This window comes from Oncorhynchus nerka, linkage group LG26 (genome assembly GCF_034236695.1).
Source record: "Oncorhynchus nerka isolate Pitt River linkage group LG26, Oner_Uvic_2.0, whole genome shotgun sequence".
Classification (NCBI taxonomy): Eukaryota; Metazoa; Chordata; class Actinopteri; order Salmoniformes; family Salmonidae; genus Oncorhynchus; species Oncorhynchus nerka.
In genome coordinates, this window is record NC_088421.1 from 2,989,842 (window position 1) to 3,012,071 (window position 22,230).

The 22,230-nt window shown below is 43.0% G+C and overlaps 1 protein-coding gene across 1 annotated transcript in view; it reads left to right on the plus strand.

The window, feature by feature from the left end:
* Positions 1-22,118, plus strand: part of atp2a1 (ATPase sarcoplasmic/endoplasmic reticulum Ca2+ transporting 1) — a 35,684-nt gene extending 13,566 nt beyond the window's left edge. The window contains exons 7-25 of the mRNA XM_029635287.2: positions 835-915; positions 1,398-1,483; positions 1,728-1,883; positions 6,668-6,809; positions 7,068-7,234; positions 11,888-11,976; positions 12,048-12,150; positions 12,611-12,742; positions 12,971-13,096; positions 13,270-13,488; positions 13,644-13,755; positions 13,980-14,203; positions 14,401-14,621; positions 14,894-15,096; positions 18,017-18,102; positions 19,016-19,149; positions 19,888-20,005; positions 20,655-20,772; positions 21,765-22,118. Of these exons, the coding sequence (XP_029491147.1) occupies positions 835-915; positions 1,398-1,483; positions 1,728-1,883; positions 6,668-6,809; positions 7,068-7,234; positions 11,888-11,976; positions 12,048-12,150; positions 12,611-12,742; positions 12,971-13,096; positions 13,270-13,488; positions 13,644-13,755; positions 13,980-14,203; positions 14,401-14,621; positions 14,894-15,096; positions 18,017-18,102; positions 19,016-19,149; positions 19,888-20,005; positions 20,655-20,772; positions 21,765-21,802 (2,555 nt within the window). The 3' untranslated portion in view covers positions 21,803-22,118. The remainder of the gene's footprint in view (positions 1-834; positions 916-1,397; positions 1,484-1,727; positions 1,884-6,667; positions 6,810-7,067; positions 7,235-11,887; positions 11,977-12,047; positions 12,151-12,610; positions 12,743-12,970; positions 13,097-13,269; positions 13,489-13,643; positions 13,756-13,979; positions 14,204-14,400; positions 14,622-14,893; positions 15,097-18,016; positions 18,103-19,015; positions 19,150-19,887; positions 20,006-20,654; positions 20,773-21,764) is intronic.
* The last annotated feature ends 112 nt before the right edge of the window (positions 22,119-22,230 follow it).

The following is a 22,230-nucleotide window of genomic DNA, read 5'->3' on the forward strand; positions in this document are numbered from 1 at the left end:
TTAACTATGTACAGTGTTGTTACAACGAGTTATATTATTAACTATGTACAGTGTTGTTACAACGAGTTATATTATTAACTATGTACAGTGTTGTTACAACGAGTTATATTATTAACTATGTACAGTGTTGTTACAACGAGTTATATTATTAACTATGTACAGTGTTGTTACAACGAGTTATATTATTAACTATGTACAGTGTTGTTACAACGAGTTATATTATTAACTATGTACAGTGTTGTTACAACGAGTTATATTATTAACTATGTACAGTGTTGTTACAACGAGTTATATTATTAACTATGTACAGTGTTGTTACAACGAGTAAATAGTACAAGTGTTTTCCGAATAGGTAATATAATTGCATTTTTTTGTTTGGTTATAATGTGTTTGGATCAGACTGTCGTGAGTGCTGTCCTGAGGCTTTGTTGGGTTGGTAGGGGTTAATAAACTTAGCCTCGAGAGTCAAGACTAGTTGGATGAGGGGACTTTTCTCCATGATCAATTATCTCGCTCTCCTGCTCTCTTTCACACCCTCTCTGGCTCTATTTTTGCCATACTGAAGAGTCAAGATGTCAAATGGTGATATTTTGACAGTTTTGAAAAGCAGTGCGTTGGACAGAATACACTGTAAAAAAAAGTCAGACTAAGTCATATTAACCAGGGAAAACCTTGATTGTGATAAAGACTGTGGATTCCAGTGTAGCAATTATGTTTGAACATACGTGAAATGAACTCTGAAGTGGAGTGGAGTGTGTGTGTGTGTGTGTGTGTGTGAAGTTGAGACAGCTACTATGAGCTAACATTGTGTATTGTTTGTTCTTTCTTTCCCAGTTGGTGACAAAGTCCCCGCTGACATCAGACTCGTCAAAATAAACTCTACTACTCTGCGGGTTGACCAGTCCATCCTCACTGGTGAGTGATATTATCAACTCTGACTGTCAGTCGTAACCTTCTTTACAAGACCACAATAAAAAAGAAATGAGGGCTGAGAGAGTTAATCAGTTAACTCGAGTTCCCTTTTTGTCATTTTTAGTGCACTCTTTTTTCCCCGCATTGTCTGAAAGCATTGAAAATACACTGAAAACATCCAAAATACATGATATATACAGCTCAAATCTACAATGCCATGTAAAAACAAGTTGACATTGAGGTTCAGTAAAGTGCGCTTTCTCAATTTGAACCATTATTTTAGACAAAATCAAGACGTCAATATTCTTGCAATGTTTTTTGTATGAATTTTTTAAAATTACACTTGGAATTTGCAATCAAATCCTGAGAGTTAACTTGATTAAATGTGTTTCATCTTTTGACAGCCCTATTATAAATACATGTAAAACATTTTTGTTGTAAAACTCTCTCACTCTATCTGCCTCTCTGTCTCTCACCTCGCTCAGGTGAGTCTGTCAGTGTGATCAAGCACACTGATGCCGTCCCAGACATGAGAGCTGTCAACCAGGACAAGAAGAACATGCTTTTCTCTGTGAGGGACTCTCCTATATATTTATCCATCTATCTATCTTTCTATTCCTCCATCTCGGAATCTTTCCATCAATCTAATTGTCATTTTCCACACTCCTGCCCTCTTCTACTCTCCATCTCCTCCACCCTTACAGCCATTCATTGACCGCTCCCTCTTTCCCCCTCTCACTCTTTCCACTATCTCCTTCTCCCCTTCTCCCCCTCTCTCCCTCCTTTTATCTCGCTCCCTCTGTCTATCCCTCAAGGGCACCAACATTGCATCAGGCAAGGCTATCGGCGTAGCCGTAGCAACTGGTGTCTCTACAGAGATTGGGAAGATCCGGGACCAGATGGCTGCGACAGAGCAGGAGAAGACACCCCTGCAGGCCAAACTGGACGAGTTCGGAGAGCAGCTCTCCAAGGTGAGACAGACAGCTACTACTATACTACTACTACTACACTACTACTACTGCTGCTACTACTACTACTACTGCTACACTACTACTACTGCTACACTACTACTACTACTACTGCTACACTACTACGACATTACTACTACTACTACTGCTACACTACTACTACTACTACTACTGCTACACGACTACTACTACTACTGCTACACTACTACTGCTACACTACTACTACTACTACTACTACACTACTACACTACTACTACTACATACTACTACTGCTGCTATACTACTGCTGCTGCTACTACTGCTACACTGCATTACAGCACTAACTACTACTACTACTACTACACTACTACTACACTGCTACTACTACTACTACTGCTGCTACACTACTACTACTACAGCTGCTACACTACTACTACTACTCCACTACTATTAATACACTACTGCTGCTACACTACTACTACTACAGCTGCTACTACTACTACTTCACTACTATTAATACACTACTACTACTGCTGCTACACTACTACTACTACTACACTACTACTACTACACTACTACTACTACTGCTGCTACACTACTACTACTACTACTGCTACACTACTACTACTACTACTACATTACTACTACTGCTGCTATACTACTACTCGTACTACTACTACTACACTACTATTACAGCTGCTATACTACTACTACTACTACTACTACACTACTACTACTACTGCTGCTACACTACTACTACACTACTACTACTGCTGCTACACTACTACTACTGCTGCTACACTACTACTACTACTACTACTACTACATTACTACTACTGCTGCTATACTACTACTACTACTACACTACTACTACTGCTGCTACACTACTACTACTACTACTACTACTGCTACACTACTACTACTACTGCTGCTACACTACTACTACTACTACTACTGCTACACTACTACATTACTACTACTGCTGCTATACTACTACTCGTACTACTACTACTACTACACTACTACTACTACTACTACTACTGCTACTACTACTGCTACTACTGCTGCTGCTGCACTTACTACATTACTACTACTGCTGCTACTGCGTACTACTACTACTACTACTACACTATTACAGCTGCTACTACTACTACTACACTACTACTGCTGCTGCTGCTACTACTACTACACACTACTGCTGCTACTGCTACACTACTACTACTACTGCTGCTACACTGCTACTACTACTACTGCTGCTACTACTACTACTACTACTACATTGCTACTGCTGCTGTACTGCTGCTACTACTACACTACTACTACTACTGCTACACTACTACTACTGCTGCTACACTACTACTACTACTACACTACTACTACTACTACATTACTACTACTGCTGCTATACTACTACTCGTACTACTACTACTACTACACTACTATTACAGCTGCTATACTACTACTACTACACTACTACTACTACTGCTACACTACTACTACTACTGCTGCTACACTACTACTACTACTACACTACTACTACTACTACTACATTACTACTACTGCTGCTATACTACTACTCGTACTACTACTACTACTACACTACTATTACAGCTGCTATACTACTACTACTACTACTACACTACTACTACTGCTGCTACACTACTACTACTACTACATTACTACTACTGCTGCTATACTACTACTCGTACTACTACTACTACTACACTACTATTACAGCTGCTATACTACTACACTACTACTACTGCTGCTACACTACTACTGCTACACTACTACTGCTGCTACACTACTACTACTACTACTGCTACACTACTACTACTACTACTACATTACTACTACTGCTGCTATACTACTACTCGTACTACTACTGCTACACTACTACTACTACTGCTACACTACTACTACTACTGCTGCTACACTACTACTACTACTACTGCTACACTACTACTACTGCTGCTATACTACTACTCGTACTACTACTACTACTACACTACTATTACAGATGCTATACTACTACTACTACTACTACACTACTACTACACTGCTACTACTACTACTACACTGCTACTACAGCTGCTACACTACTACTACTACTCCACTACTATTAATACTATTAATAATAGATGTATGAATCAGTGATGGTACATAACAGCATAGGCAAAAGGCAAAATGCAGTAGATTACTGTACTTTCTCTTGAATGTGTGTATTTTGAAGTACAGACTACATTTGTCCTTTATATTTGCCAAATTGTATGTTAATGTTACTAAAAAGTAGGATACAAAGTCTCAAAAGAAGTATTTTCAGTCACCAGATTGCTTATGGAAATGGCTCACAGAACTTGTTTCGGCACTGACATCTGTCCCCCTGTGTTTCTGACCAAGTCGTAAGGTCAATGAAATAATATCAAATTCATTTTAGTCCATTGAGGGCTAGTATAGAATTCTACAGTCTAGTAAAGATAGAACGTTGACTTGGACAGGCAGAGTCACGTCTAATGTTTTTGAGGAAAAGTTGTTATTGTTGATGCATTTTGAGTATGTTTGTGTGCAAAGCTAACTTTCATCAATGGCTTAGGTGATTATTTGAATCAGCCATGTAGTGCTCGGGCAAAAACCAAAATGTTGGGGTCCTTGGGATCCCGAGGACCGAGGACCGAGTTTTGAAAACGCTGGCTTAGGTGATGTGTCACTGTTTTCCCGTCTCTCTTTGTCAGTACTCGTTCTAAGCGTAACGGATGTGACCGTTACGGACGCTTCATAACATGATCATGGACTCACTAGTCAGCATCGCTGCATAACGTGATCATGGACTCACTAGTCAGCATCGCTGCATAACATGATCATGGACTCACTAGTCAGCATCGCTGCATAACATGATCATGGACTCACTAGTCAGCATCGCTGCATAACATGATCATGGACTCACTAGTCAGCATCGCTGCATAACATGATCATGGACTCACTAGTCAGCATCGCTGCATAACATGATCATGGACTCACTAGTCAGCATCGTTGCATAACATGATCATGGACTCACTAGTCAGCATCGCTGCATAACGTGATCATGGACTCACTAGTCAGCATCGCTGCATAACATGATCATGGACTCACTAGTCAGCATCGCTGCATAACGTGATCATGGACTCACTAGTCAGCATCGCTGCATAACGTGATCATGGACTCACTAGTCAGCATCGCTGCATAACGTGATCATGGACTCACTAGTCAGCATCGCTGCATAACGTGATCATGGACTCACTAGTCAGCATCGCTGCATAACGTGATCATGGACTCACTAGTCAGCATCGCTGCATAACGTGATCATGGACTCACTAGTCAGCATCGCTGCATAACGTGATCATGGACTCACTAGTCAGCATCGCTGCATAACGTGATCATGGACTCACTAGTCAGCATCGCTGCATAACGTGATCATGGACTCACTAGTCAGCATCGCTGCATAACGTGATCATGGACTCACTGTCAGCATCGCTGCATAACATGATCATGGACTCACTAGTCAGCATCGCTGCATAACATGATCATGGACTCACTAGTCAGCATCGCTGCATAACATGATCATGGACTCACTAGTCAGCATCGCTGCATAACATGATCATGGACTCACTAGTCAGCATCGCTGCATAACATGATCATGGACTCACTAGTCAGCATCGCTGCATAACATGATCATGGACTCACTAGTCAGCATCGCTGCATAACATGATCATGGACTCACTAGTCAGCATCGCTGCATAACATGATCATGGACTCACTAGTCAGCATCGCTGCATAACGAGATCATGGACTCACTAGTCAGCATCGCTGCATAACATACAACTCATCCAGAACGCCGCAGCCCGTCTGGTGTTCAACCTTCCCAAGTTCTCTCACGTCACCCCGCTCCTCCGCTCTCTCCACTGGCTTCCAGTTGAAGCTCGCATCCGCTACAAGACCATGGTGCTTGCCTACGGAGCTGTGAGGGGAACGGCACCTCAGTACCTCCAGGCTCTGATCAGGCCCTACACCCAAACAAGGGCACTGCGTTCATCCACCTCTGGCCTGCTCGCCTCCCTACCACTGAGGAAGTACAGTTCCCGCGCAGCCCAGTCAAAACTGTTCGCTGCTCTGGCCCCCCAATGGTGGAACAAACTCCCTCACGACGCCAGGACAGCGGAGTCAATCACCACCTTCCGGAGACACCTGAAACCCCACCTCTTTCAGGAATACCTAGGATAGGATAAAGTAATCCTTCTCACCCCCTTAAAATATTTAGATGCACTATTGTAAAGTGGCTGTTCCACTGGATGTCTTAAGGTGAACGCACCAATTTGTAAGTCGCTCTGGATAAGAGCGTCTGCTAAATGACTTAAATGTAAATGTAAATACACTACTACTACTACACTACTACTACTACAGCTGCTACTACTACTACTTCACTACTATTAATACACTACTACTACTGCTGCTACACTACTACTACTACTACAATTATACTACTACTACTACTACTACTACAATTCTACTACACTACACTTTAGTTGTTGCAACTTGACAAGATGAGTTTCCCCATGGCCTTAAAATGGTCAAGTAGCCAATTTTTACCCGTTTTGATTTGATACATCTTAAAGGGATATTTCACCCAAATTACAAAATGACATTACAAAAGTCATTCCTTGTCCATAGACTTAGAATGTAAGGAAACCAATAGTGCAATGATGACAATTGTATTATATATATTTTTAAACCAGGGTTTATCTGACAACCTGTGGTTGTCTATTCCATAACAGGTCATCTCCCTGATCTGTGTTGCCGTGTGGATGATCAACATTGGCCACTTCAATGACCCTGTCCATGGAGGCTCCTGGATCCGCGGGGCCGTCTACTACTTCAAGATCGCTGTGGCCCTGGCTGTGGCTGCCATTCCTGAGGGTGAGCAACTGATACTGGACGAGCACTAATCTAAAAAGTCTAGATGGGTCAAAGTAAAGTGGACAAAAGTCAATCAACCAATCACCCTCAAGACTGTTAACCTGGGCTAAAGCCTATGTAGCAAAACGAATGCATGTCTTCAGGTCTCAAGAGAGGTTTCAATTCACAAGAACATGGTTTACTGTATAACTAATAACACTCTTTTCCCCTCACTCTCTACCATCTGTCCCCCTTCTCCCCCCTGTCTCTCCCTCCCAGGTCTGCCCGCTGTGATCACCACCTGCCTGGCTCTGGGTACCCGCCGTATGGCCAAGAAGAACGCCATCGTCCGCTCCCTGCCCTCTGTGGAGACCCTGGGCTGCACCTCCGTCATCTGCTCCGACAAGACTGGCACCCTCACCACTAACCAGATGTGTGTCACCAAGGTGGGTACACACACACCCCGCACAAACACACACACACACACAAACACACACACACGCCGTACAAACACACACACACGCCGCACAAACACACACACACACGCCGTACAAACACACACACGCCGCACAAACACACACACACACGCCGTACAAACACACACACGTCGCACAAACACACACACACGCCGCACAAACACACACACACCCCGCACAAACACACACACACGCCGCACAAACACACACACACGCCGCACAAACACACACACACACGTCGTACAAACACACGCCACACAAACACACACACACGCCGTACAAACACACACACGTCGCACAAACACACACACACGCCGCACAAACACACACACACCCACAAACAAAACACACACACACGCCGCACAAACACACACACACGCCGCACAAACACACACACACACGTCGTACAAACACACGCCACACAAACACACACACACGTCGTACAAACACACGCCGTACAAACACACACCCCGCACAAACACACACACACACAAACACACACACACGTCGTACAAACACACACCGCACAAACACACACACACGTCGTACAAACACACACACACGCCGCACAAACACACACACACGCCGCACAAACACACACACGAAGTACAAACACACACCGCACAAACACACACACACGTCATACAAACACACGCCGTACAAACACACACACACCCCGCACAAACACACACACACGCCGCACAAACACACACACACGTCGTACAAACACACGCCGCACAAACACACACACACGTCGTACAAACACACGCCGTACAAACACACACACACCCCGCACAAACACACACACACGCCGCACAAACACACACGCCGTACAAACACAAACACACACACACCCCGCACAAACACACACACACGCCGTACAAACACACACACACCCCGCACAAACACACACACACGCCGCACAAACACACACACACGCCGCACAAACACACCGCACAAACACACACACACACGCCGTACAAACACACGCCGTACAAACACACACACACGTCGTACAAACACAAATGCACATGTGCGCTGTGCGTTCTTAACACACAATCCTATTGCAGCTGGTTGCCTTACAATTTTACATTGATTCAAACCTCAACGCTGACTTGCAAAGTGATGTGTAATTCCTATTGGAATCCAAAGTGAGGATATCCAGCAATTGGAACTTTTATTCACCTGCAGCCTGCATTGAGAATGACTGTAAGGAAGATTGATTAGTGAGACGACCTAAATCATAAATACTGGAACAGACAGTAACGGGTGCAAAACGTCCAACTACTAACAGATTGGATTCGTTTCTGAAAAACATTAGGAACACCGACCAGGTGAATCCAGTATGAAAGCTATGATCCCTTATTACATTTACATTTTACATTTAAGTCATTTAGCAGACGCTCTTATCCAGAGCGACTTACAAATTGGTGCTTTCACCTTATGACATCCAGTGGAACAGCCACTTTACAATAGTGCATCTAGGTCTTTTAAGGGGGGGAGGGGAGAAGGATTACTTTATCCTATCCTAGGTATTCCTTAAAGAGGTGGGGTTTCAGGTGTCTCCGGAAGGTGGTGATTGACTCCGCTGTCCTGGCGTCGTGAGGGAGTTTGTTCCACCATTGGGGGGCCAGAGCAGCGAACAGTTTTGACTGGGCTGAGCGGGAACTTATTGATGTCACCTGTTAAATCCACGTCAATCCGTGTAGATGAAGGGGAGTAAAAAAGGGTTTTAGAAGGATTTTTAAGCCTTGAGTCAATCGAGACATGGATTGTGTATGTGTAGCCATTCAGAGGGTGAATGGGCAAGACTAAAGATTGTGGTGCCTTTGAACGGGGTATGGTAGTAGGTGCCAGGCGCATTGGTTTGAGTGTGTCAAGAACTGCAACGCTGCTGTTTTTTTCACGCTCAACAGTTTCCCTGTGCATCAAGCATGATCCACCAACCAAAGGACACACTGTACAGCCAACTTGACACAGTGGGACGCAATGGAGTCAACATGGGCCTGCATCCCCGTTGAACGCTTTCCACACCTTGTAGTCCATGGCCCAATACATTGAGGCTGTTCTGAGGGCAAAAGAGGGTGCAACTAAACATTATGAAGGTGTTTCTCATGTTTTGTACACTCAGTGTACGTTATTTGTGTAATCAGCCAATCAACCAATGTAATCAACCAATAAGTGCCTTAAGAAAGTGTTCATACCCCTTGATTGTTTCCACCTTTTTGTTGTGTTACAGCCTGAATTTAAAAATACATTAAATGGAGTTGATGGGCTCTATTTCAACAAATCTAACGCAGGGGTAAATCTAGGCACTGACAGTAGCACTATAGTTTCAGGGGTGTGTCAAAAATATTTGCGCTATTTTCACCACCATAATTATAGGCACAGTTGCTGGCGGTGGCGCGTTTTGACAAATAAACCAGTTGTTGGTGTGTCGAGGCTTGCTGGCCAATCAGAACGTGATCCATGGCTAAATATGTGGTTGCTTCAAGTTGTGTATTTACAGTCTTTTGTGTATTGCGTTGTTATCAACTCCAATTCGAATGCTACTCCATTATCACCTATGTTGTTAAATAGCCTGCCCCATATTTGCAATATATGTTGAACATGTTTGCAGTCGAACTGTTTATATAAGCATTGCATTGCTTTTGTATGGAAATACATTGTTAAATGTATTGTTTGCACTGCTATAGGGGCTCTAGGCCTACCATGAATTCAGTCTGGACATGGACATGCCTTTCGTAGTCATAAACTAGATTAAATTCACTAGGCTATTGATAAGGCATAAAAAGACTGTATAATTTTAATCAAATTCTAATAAAAACGAAACGGCAACTTCTTTTAAACAGGCTCTGTCTAAATACAGTTACAGGCACCATAATTGCTCCCTGAGGGCAATAATACATACATCTTAGACTATGGAGGGTTTTATGCACATCCAAACTTTTCACAGGTGCTGGATAAATATCAAATATAAAGAGAAAGGGGAAATGTCCACACCAATATACTACTGGCAAATGTAATGTTTATAAACATTATGGAACAATCTACAGATCATATTTGCATCCCGGAAATAGCAGATGAAATTTGCATTGCATTTGAGCCATGTAGCCGTTTACTTCATCACCATAAACCCATGGATGTGAATATTTCTAATAAGTTTGTTTTTCAATCAAATTAAACGAAACACAATCAACCTGCTTTTTTAAACCAACAACAATATTTTTTTTAAAGGATCGGGTCAGAAGCTTGATATCATAAATTGCGTTTCTCATGCCTTGGCATGTTTGCACAGGTACGTCTAAATGATTTTACGCGTAACATTCGCACGTCTATATACAAACTAGACTCCTGACAATTGTATCGTTGCCTATGTCCTAGGTCAGATTCTGAAAAAAACACAGCATTGATATGGCATTATAGGAGGATTGGATAGTTTGAAGGAGCGCGAGTGTCTTTGGTAACGTTATTTGGGTGAGGAGCGCTCTTTGAAAATGGGGATGGATAGCCTACTCAAACAAGCGAAATGAAGTATGTAGGTATGTGAATTTTGACTAGCTAATGAAAAAAGCACGAGGGCAAAAACCTCTAAACTTATTCATAAGCTAGTTGGCTAATGGCCAGGCTAAAAAGATGCACATATGTGATGGTGCTTAAACCAGCCTTGATTAAGGGAAGGGTAGGCTATGCTTGGTTCTTATTTAAACGAAATGGAGAGCAACCAATAGTTTATGTTTCTAAATTCTAGATTCAGCGGCATAAAATCACATCTCTCTTCCACGGGCACTCACTGTGCGTCACGGCTGGATAGGCTGCACTTCTGCTCTCAAAATCCATGCAATTATCAACTGCAAAGACCTGCTTTTTGTGAGTCTTAAAACTTCCAATTAGCACTGCCTGAAATTGTCACTTTTGCGCGTGTTTTTAAGGACACACCTCAAATATGGCCACCCCTCCCACTAGAACGTAAAGTGAGCTGATGTTAGAAGCTGGCGTTAGGGCTGGAAAATGCTATAGTGCGAAATTGACGAAAACAAAAATGTCTACAAACATGTTTTCACTTTGTCATTATGGGGTCTTCTGTGTAGAAAATAAATCAATTAAATCCATTTTGAATTCAGGCTGTAACAACAAAAGGTGGAATAAGTCAAGGGGTATGAATACTTGATGAAAGCAAAAACACGGGTATTGAAAAAGTCAAACTGCAATAAAGCATGCTGGAAAATAGGATAATGATGGCTCTCGTTTTCAGTGGTTTTGAGCAAACATACATTTTGTCATTTTACTCATCAAGCTTGTTTAAATTCAGCTCACCTCAATTATAGTCTTTTGATTCAACATACACTTGTAAGGCAGCCAACTGCAATAGGGTTGTGAGTATGCTCAACATTTGGCACATACTGCAGCAGACCCAACATACATTGTTGCCTCCCTAAGTAAGGTAAACATTAATTTGTCATTTTACTCCAAAAATTACTCACACACACGTTAGATCCATTTATTGTCCTTCTAAAGTCCACCCAACTCACAAAATAACGCTGATTAAGAAATTTGATCAGTTGGCTTTTTTAAAGTGCATAGTTAAGTAGTGTGTGTTGTGTCTTTGTGGTGTGGTTCCAGATGTTCATCATTGACAAAGTGGAGGGAGACAGCGTTTCTCTGGGTTCTTTCGACATCTCCGGTTCCAAGTACACCCCCGAGGGAGAAGTGTGAGTATAGCTGGACATGGGCACACACACACACTCACACCTGCTTACTGTCTTCTCCATCTCTCTCTCAGTACTAAGAACGGTGCGTTAGTGAAGTGTGGCCAGTATGATGGCTTGGTGGAGCTGTCCACCATCTGTGCTCTGTGCAATGACTCCTCTCTGGACTACAACGATGTAAGGAGAAGCTTTCTATGTGTGTGTGTATCTGTGAGTTTGGGTGCGTGCGTGTGTGTGCGTGGTACTTTGTCAGCACTCAGTATCTGTATATGTGTAGCTGTTATTTTATGGATCTGATATGTGTATTAGTCTAGCCCAGATCTGATATGTGTATTAGTCTAGCCCAGATCTGATATGTGTATTAGTCTAGCCCAGATCTGATATGTGTATTAGTCTAGCCCAGATCTGATATGTGTATTAGTCTATCCCAGATCTGATATGTGTATTAGTCTAGCCCAGATCTGATATGTGTATTAGTCTAGCCCAGATCTGATAAGTGTATTAGTCTAGCCCAGATCTGATATGTGTGTTAGTCTAGCCCAGATCTGATATGTGTATTAGTCTAGCCCAGATCTGATAAGTGTATTAGTCTAGCTCAGATTTGATACTGTCTTTCTCCTCTCCCTCTCTCCTGCAGTCTAAGGGTATCTATGAGAAGGTGGGCGAGGCCACTGAGACCGCTCTGTGCTGCCTGGTTGAGAAGATGAACGTGTTCAACACTGAAGTGCGCGGCCTGTCCAAGCCCGACAGAGCCAATGCCTGTTGTTCTGTAAGTCTTCCTTCCTCCCTCCCTCCACCTTTCCTCTACCCCTCCTTTCCTCCCCCTTTCTGCCCTCTCTCCAGTCCACCCTCTCTCACCTCCCTTTTTTCCATCTGGCTCCCCTGTTCCCCTTCCCCTACTCCCCATCTCATCCCTCTCGTTCCTCCCTCCCTCCCCTCTCCAGCCTACCTCCCATTTCTCCCTCTCTAACCCATGTCCTCTCCGTCTCTCTCCCAGGTGATCAAGCAGCTGATGAAGAAGGAGTTCACCCTGGAGTTCTCCAGAGACAGGAAGTCCATGTCAGTGTTCTGCTCCCCAGCCAAGTCCTCTAAGGCCGCTGTCGGCAACAAGATGTTCGTCAAGGTGAGAGAACACCGTCAACAGTCTCCATGGAAATGCTCAGAGTAAAGGTCCCGGTGACGTTGTCATATCAATAATCGCTATAGCAATCTTGCAGTGATTGTTCATGAAGTTCCAAAATGCTCCTTGAGTCCTGACCGCTCTCTCTCTCCCTCCCTCCGTCACCCTCTCCCTAGGGCGCTCCCGAGGGTGTTATTGAGAGGTGTGCCTATGTGCGCGTTGGCACTACCCGCGTGCCCCTGTCCGAGCCTGTCAAGAACAAGATCATGGCTGTGATCAAGGAGTGGGGTACCGGCCGTGACACCCTGCGTTGCCTGGCACTGGCCACCCGCGACACACCCCTCCGCATGGAAGAGATGAACCTCGAAGACGCCACCAAGTTCGGCGATTACGAGGTGAGAAAGGAGAGAAGGGGGGGGGGGTTAAGTACCTACTGTATTAATTTCTAGGTAAAGAAAGGGGTTCCTGAGTTACTAGGTAAATACAAACAGTACTACTGGAATATCTAAATTCATCCGAAGTCTCCTCTCTCTCTGTCTGTGGTCCTCAGACTGACCTTACCTTCGTGGGCTGCGTGGGCATGCTTGACCCCCCTCGTAAGGAGGTCATTGGAGCTATCGAGCTGTGCAGGGCTGCTGGCATCCGCGTCATCATGATTACTGGTCAGTATGCTGGACTGCAAAAATCTGGTGCTTTTCCAAGAATCCTCTAACCAGGATTTCTGGAAAACCTTTATCACTCCCACTGTTTCCATCCATCTACCTCTTCTCCGTTGGTTGTCTTTCCTCCATTATATTTCACTCTGGTGGTCTCAGAGAGGACTGAAATCAATTGAGAGAAAAAAAAACAATACAATTACTTCACTCTCTCTCTCCCTCCCTCCCAGGTGACAACAAGGGAACCGCCGTGGCTATCTGCCGTCGTATTGGCATCTTCACCGAGGATGAGGACACTACTGGCCGAGCCTTCACTGGCCGTGAGTTTGACGATCTGTCCCTCCACGAGCAAAAAAAAGCCGTCCGCAGGGCCTGCTGCTATGCCCGCGTTGAGCCCTCTCACAAGTCCAAGATCGTCGAGTTCCTGCAAGGCTTCGACGAGATCACCGCCATGGTGAGAGGAGGGAACAGGAACAGAGGAGACACTCCTATTCAAAACTCAAAAGCTTATTGTACAACCATCCAATTTACAACAAAAAAAAGGAATATGTGCGGAAATACGATTCACACCGTAACAGAACACATCACACTAACAGTCGTCCTCCTTCTCTACCTTCTCTTTTCTTCCTTCTTTCTCGCTTCCTCCACCAGACCGGAGATGGAGTGAACGATGCCCCCGCCCTGAAGAAGGCCGAGATCGGCATCGCCATGGGCTCTGGCACTGCCGTTGCCAAGTCTGCCTCTGAGATGGTCCTGGCTGATGACAACTTCTCTTCCATCGTGGCAGCTGTCGAGGAGGGCAGAGCCATTTACAACAACATGAAGCAGTTCATCCGTTACCTCATCTCCTCCAACGTTGGTGAGGTCGTCTGGTGAGTGTTCGGGGGGGATGGGTTGAAGTGACCGCATCGTGACCCCATCGCGAGAGACATAACCGTGGTTGAACGCCAATCCAGACGGAAGACAGAGATTCACTGTAGTAGCAGCCTAACTACTTGGTCACGCTCCTGTATTGGCTGTCAAGACACCACCGTGAGCAAGAACATCAATATGACTGCCACACACAGTTCTAGCCAAAAACATACTCTTCTCCTTTCTTTGTTTTCTCTTTCTTTCCCTCGCTCTCCTCATCCATCCCTCTCAGTATCTTCCTGACCGCTGCCCTGGGTCTGCCCGAGGCTCTGATCCCTGTCCAGCTGCTGTGGGTCAACCTGGTGACTGATGGTCTTCCTGCCACTGCCCTGGGCTTCAACCCCCCTGACCTGGACATCATGGGCAAGCTGCCCCGCTCCCCCAAGGAGCCCCTCATCTCTGGATGGCTGTTCTTCAGATACCTCGCCATCGGAGGTACGATAGGATAAGATACCATACCATATAATATGACAGCATTTTTATTGTCCATTTGCATGGAAATGTATTCTGGGAAGTCAGGAACACATCAAAAACACTAAATACAAAACAAAACCATTACAAAATGGCCATTATGCTTTCCTCCTCTCATGTTCCTTCAACAACCGTTGGGGTCACTAGAATACCACTGTGAATGCATGACCAATACATTGCCTCATTCTAAGTAGTTTGATAGTGTGGATGTTGTCTCTAAATAGTATGCTATGGTGGATATTGTGTCTAAAGCCCCGTCTATACCTGGTGCTAACATGCAGCCTTTGTCCACATTTTAAATTGTGCCCACGTTTTTAGACAGGTGTAGACGATTAAAAGACTCCTTGTGATCTGATTGTAATCAGATCTTCCAAGTGTAACAAACAAGATCAGGTCAAATAACACATTTTTGACATGAACGAACAAAATTGAGTAATTTAGCATATGCTCTTAACCAGAGAAACTTATTTTTCATACCTGTCCCCCGTGGGAATCAAACCCACAACCTTGGCGTTGCAAGGCGCCATGCTCTCCCAACTGAGCCACATGGGACCTGTTAGCAGTAGTTATACATGGGGCTTATGTAGTACGCTAGTGTGGATATTGGAACAGAGTCATGTTCCAGGTTCAACATAGACGCTATGCTCACTATCCATCTCTGACCTAATTCTATCTCATGAAGCTATGTCCAATTTGTAAGTCACTCTGGATAAGAGCGTCTGCTAAATGACTTAAATGTAAATGTAATGTCTGACTCTCCAACCCTGAACTATCCCTGGCTCAGTCGTAAATCTAAATACAACCCTGACCCAACGTCAAACGCTTAGAGCTTTCAACCCTCACCGACTGGGCGTACAGCAGTTGTGGTCGGTGCCATTTAAGATGAGGGAGGACAATGTTTTTTTTTAATGAGCATGGCTTTATTTCTATTACAGCATATTGGATAACTGTCATTTATATTCCATTCCCCCAGCTCAATGTAACATTGATAGGTTTAGGCTACTGCGTGATACTCACATTTTCCCTATACCCATCATTAGATTTCTACATCCTAGCCTATGAATGAAAGTTTACAATGTAGTTGCAGAGGTCGAGAGAAATTTGAGTAATCAAGGTGACAGACAGTGACACATTCAATACCGCCTTGCACACTCTTGCCTGCATCTAGCTGATCTAGGGTGTAATCATTAATCCAACAGTTACAAACGAGAGTTTCTCTTCAGGTACGTTTGTCCCCATTTTATGTACGTTTGCTTCTGTTTAAGAAACGTTTTAACAGAATCGGCAGAATGAATATACCCCTGATCACACACAAACACAGTTCACTTTCATAGCAGCCACATACAAACAGCATGATTACCTTTCTTGTAGTATATATCCTTCTCGCATCTACGTGATCGACCTCCTTTCACAGTTCTCCTCGCTTGTGGACTTCAGTGCACAACACATCAGTTGTCTGTGACCAGGCGAAAAAAAACTTTCCAAGCCAAGCCTTCATATCATAGCCGCTACACACAGCCTACATCGTTGTCACCATATCATCTAATGTCATAGTCAACATAGCTACTAGAACTAACGCATTAGTAAACCCGCTACAATCACACAGTACAGTCAGCAAGCAGTTTAGCCATTGCACTGGTGGGGGCTCCAGTGGCAATACATTTATAAAACCAAAAGCTTTCCTTAACTTAGAATAGTTTAAGTGTTGGATACCCAAAGCTAGCTAGCTAACATAGCAAACCTTTTCTGTTTGAGCCGGGTGTTTGAGTAGGCTAAAGTAATTAGCTTCATTCACTAGCTAAGTAAGTGGAAGTGAAAAAAAATATGCAACGAAATATAGCTAGCTTTCTCTCTCTCTCTCGCTTCACCTTCATTTTTGAAGAAATGAATTTGTTCAAAACTGTTCAACTATTGTCATTCTCTCTCTTTGAGTCAGCTACTTACTTTATGCATTGCAGTGCTAGTTAGCTGTAGCTTATTGTTGAGTCTATTGTAGACCTTCATTGAAAACAGTGTATTTGAATCAATTATTTGGTGACGTGAATATATTTAGTAGTTTATATCTAAAGAGGATAACTAGTTGTTTTTTTTAACATTTCACTATTTTTAGTTTTTATGAAATTCAACATAGCATTACTTTCTGTTTGAGCCGGGTATTTCAGTAGGCTAAACTAGCTAGCTGCATTCACTAGCTAAGTGAAAACAAACACAATGAAATATAGCTAGCTCGCTTCAAAAATGTTCAGCTATTGTTGTTCTCTCTCGGAGTTAACTACTCACCACATTCTATGCACTGCAGGGCTAGCTAGCTGTAGCTTATGCTTTCAGTACTAGATTCATTCTCTGATCCTTCGATTGGGTGGAAAACATGTCAGAGGACGGCGGAAACTAGTTGTCCTACAGCTACACCATGGTGCTACCCTACAGAGTGCTGTTGAGGCTACTGTAGACCTTTAATCCATTATTTGGTGTCGTGTATATTTAGTATAGTTTATCTAAAAAGGATAACTGTTTCACAACAACAACAAAAAAACACCCCTTCCTCCTCTGAGGAGCCTCCACTGGCGCACAGCGTAGACACCCCCCTCTCTACAACACCACATTCAAATTGAGCAGTGCTTTATTGGCATGGTAGTGGGACACAAACTGAAGCCAAAGCAATAATCAAATTAATGTTATACTGTTTCTGAACATCCTCGTGATAAAGGAACATAGTAGATCAAAAAATAGAATTAAAAAGTGATGCAAAGCAAATTTTCACACAAGTAAACCAACAAAGATTGTCATCATCTCATCTCGATACTTCCAACAGAAAGAGGAAATCAAATAGGACCAATTATAATTGAGATCAATGTTACCTGACTTCCTGTGGTGTGTGTTCCAGGCTACGTCGGTGCTGCCACCGTTGCTGCTGCGGCCTGGTGGTTCCTCTACAGCGAGGACGGCCCTGGCGTGTCTTTCTATCAGCTGGTGAGTAGCAGCATCAGATACGGAAGAGGATGGCAAGACCCTCCCACATTTTTCTTTCAATGGAAGTCAATGAACTTAGCAGACTGCTATCTCATTGGTGTCTATGGGAGAGGCACCCCCGTAAGCAGACAATGGTAAACGGCTTGAGTCGTTCATCTTAAAATCCAACATCTTTGGTAGCATCACCAATCCAAAATTGGAACCCTATGCCTAGCTCATTGCTCTCCACGTAGATCTGAATATATATATCTTTAAAAAAAAAAATCCTATACAATCGTGGGGGTACGGGCTACCTAGGACTTACATTTAAATGAGTCATTCAGCAAAAACGTAGTCCGGTGAGTAGAGCAGAATCTGCGTCCCAAAAGGCACCCTATTCCCTATATAGGGCCCATAGGGCTCGGGTCAAAAGTAGTGCACTATGGGAAATTGGGTGCCATTTGGGATGTCCCACTCTGTAGAACAGGGAGTGGTCTCCACCTTTACTGGGTGTGCAGGCATTTGTCCCAGCCCAGCACCAACACACCTGTATCAGATACTAATATCAGATACTAACTGTATCAGATATCAACTATTGTTTTTTTTAATAGAATTTTTAACAATGTAAAGATTTGTTTTTGGCTTCACCAAATAATTTAAGAAACCGTACAAAGTACAAAAGTGCCACTGCAGTTCCAAATTAATTGGTCATTGGTCTAAAACCATAATTATCATCAAGAGATCCTCATTTAAAATACATTAAAAGGTCATAGACCTTCATCATGATCATCATCAATCTTGGAGATTTTTCATCTTAGGTGTAGGGTCTACCTAGGATCTACATTTTAAACTTCTTACTTAGCAAAAATGTACAGTGAATGATTGTGATAATCCAGTAAATGGTTCCATCCTAATTTCGGATTTTTCTCCTCAGTCCCACTTCATGCAGTGCCACGAGGAAAACGAAGACTTTGTCGGCGTCCACTGTGAGGTGTTTGAGGCCGCTCCGCCCATGACAATGGCCCTGTCTGTGTTGGTCACCATCGAGATGTGCAATGCCCTCAATAGGTCAGACTGCAAATAGAGCTAGAAGCAACTTTGGTTCCTGCCTGGTTCAATATAAAGCAATGTTTGAAGATTCATGGTAGAAATGCTAGATTCAATTAGGCATAACATTAAAGGCCCGTTTCCCAGTCCCAGATTAAGCCTACTCCTTGACTAAAACAGCACTTTCAATGGAGATTATCCATTTGACATGCTTTGTAGTGCAGAACAGGAGTATGTTTAATCTGGGTCCTCAGAATTAGCAACATTGGTAGTTTGTTAGCACTGTAACTCTTGATACACACACACAGTAGATCAATTTAGAGGTGGAACATGAACAGTAAAGTTATATAAAACACTTTGTTTACGTTTATAAATTATAGCACTTCTATAACAGTGCGTTTCTAAAACACAGAGTATCAAGAGTACGATATGAAAGCCCAATCCCAAAAGTAGCTATAACGTTGAAAGTGTAGTGTAACCCCAAAGACATTGGAAGAGTAACTTTAGATTAAACGTACAGAACAAACATTATCCTCCATCCCTCACCATGTCATCTCAGATCCCCACATGCTTCTGTGCACACCTCTTGGCACACACACCTCTGTGGATAACAGCGTATAAACACACACATTTTAAAGACTTTATTTGGATCCACAAATCAAATGTACATTTCAAGAAGGGTCTAAACATCTCAGTGCGCTCGCGCACACAGTGTTTAGCCAGCGATGATTACGTAACCCCTCCGCCCCCCCTTCCCAGCTTGTCTGAGAACCAGTCCCTGCTGCGCATGCCCCCCTGGAGCAACCTGTGGCTGGTTGGAGCCATGTCCCTCTCCATGTCACTCCACTTCGTGATCATTTACGTCGACCCCATGCCCGTGAGTCTGCCTGACCTCGCACCACAACCCTCCGGCTCCAAGGACCACTAGTTTTGACCCTACATCCACCTCTCTTTGTCTTACTCTCTCGATCTCCTTCTGCCTCGCTCTTTCTTGCCTTCTGTCTGCTTCTCGCTCTTTCTCTCCCAGTCAAACATTATTGTTATACAGACATTATTGTTATCCACTCCCCTTTACTGTGATATTCAGCGTTAGAGCGTGATTGAAATTGAAAGGCAATGTCCCCGCGTTATCGGCGGATTCACGGTAAACGCTACATATGTCTGCCCAACCTGAACATTTCTATCACATAAATCTGTAATGAATCAGTGATACAGATTGAATAGAGCCCTAAGAGTGACAACTGAGTGAGAGTATTTGACAACTGAGTCAGGCCTAGATTCAATCTGGGACGTTATAGTGCGATTTACATTTTAAAGGTAATTTCCCCGATTGAGCCGACATATGCAGTGTTTACAATGAGTGGCCTACGCAAACACAGAAACATTGCTTTTCAAAAGGTGCATAGCATAAAAGGGCCGATCGGATTGAATCTAGCCGCAAGAGTATGTGATCACTAAAAAGTACGTGATAACTAAGTAGTAGTATGTGATACGTGTCTGAAATGTGCCGGTCCTCTCCGCTGCAGATGATCTTTAAGTTGACCCACTTGAACGTGGAGAAATGGATGGTGGTGCTCAAGCTCTCCTTCCCTGTCATCCTCATTGACGAGGTCCTCAAGTTTGTGGCTCGCAATTACCTGGAGGGTAAGGACACACACATCTGTTTTCGATTAAATCTATATTATTCCTTGTAATAATATCCTGTAATATCCACAGAAATGTTCCCTCTATTTTGGGCCCTGGGCAAATTTCAGGTTTTGCGAGTGGAAACTTGAATGTTGTGAGATTTCTGTGCAACTTCCGGGGCATTGTTTACAGTGAACACTGAGGCTGTACCCTTACAAAGTTTTCACTTTTGTTTATGAATCAATGGTTTTGTATTTTGTGTCCAGATGGTGTCAACACTGAATTTACACTGATAATATATAATACCCACTCTTACATGTTTTCACTAAAGTCTATTGTGTGAGTGTCTTCCTACAGGTTTCTATGTTTCCCCATACTGCTTAAAGTTTGTCTCATTTTATGGCTATAATGTCACATTTAGGTAGTAATTGCCTTTGAGTACTCTTCCACCAGCAAGATCATGCTTGGGGATAAGGTTAGCCATTGCAGTTTTAACTTGTTAATATAAAACATCTCCAATATTAACATTTAACTACGGTCAACATACAGTAGCCTATGATTGTATGGAAAAGTCAGTTTTTTAAATGTTTAATATTGGTATCATTTAGCGGACACTTATCCAAAACAACTTTTATGTAGGTGGCCTCTGGGAATTCACAATCCTGCCGTTGGAAGCGCCATGCTCTACAGAACCACCAATATTTGGTGTTGAGTATATAAGTGTTGGATAACGTAAATTGAGCCGTACTAATATGTAACTAAAATGGCCAGAATAATAGATGCATGCCCAACTCCACATCAATCAATAGTACTTCATGTAGATCTAAAAGGGTTGTAATTATTCAAAATATGGTCATTTTTAGGCTTGGTTGGAATGTTCCCCATATTGCTTATACCCATCCTCCAAATTCATCCCTGGGGACTAGTGCAAAATTTGGGACTTGAGTCTAGTCCTACCTCATCCGGTTGCCAATACCCTGAAAATGACAGCCATTTTCTTTCCCATGCAGTTGCTGATGACAATCTAGTAAGCAAGAAGTGGGACTAAAAGAACACGAGGAGTATAAAGGAGAGAAAATAATGAGAAGAGAAAACGGTGGAAGTGCTTCCCAGAAACGAGAGCGCAGACCGTCACTAGAAGTGAGATTTTTTTTTTGACAAGCTCAAAGAATGAAACATAAAAAGCCACCAGAAAAATATATATAAAAACGAAAAAAAAAGAAAAAAAAACGTGCAAATAAACACTTTTTTCCTTTGTGTATGTATTGAAATAAAGTTAATATATAGGTAAGCGTTATGAACATGAACAATATATTCAAATTATTCTGACTATTCTTAAAAAATAAAACTGTATTAAAAGAGAATGCGAGTCTGGCTGGTTAATTGTTATTGGTTTTGGTTTTATTCCCAGTATCTCACTTACTTACGGTCGATGAGAAGCATCTTCTCCTTTACTTTGGAGTCCTTTGGTGGCTG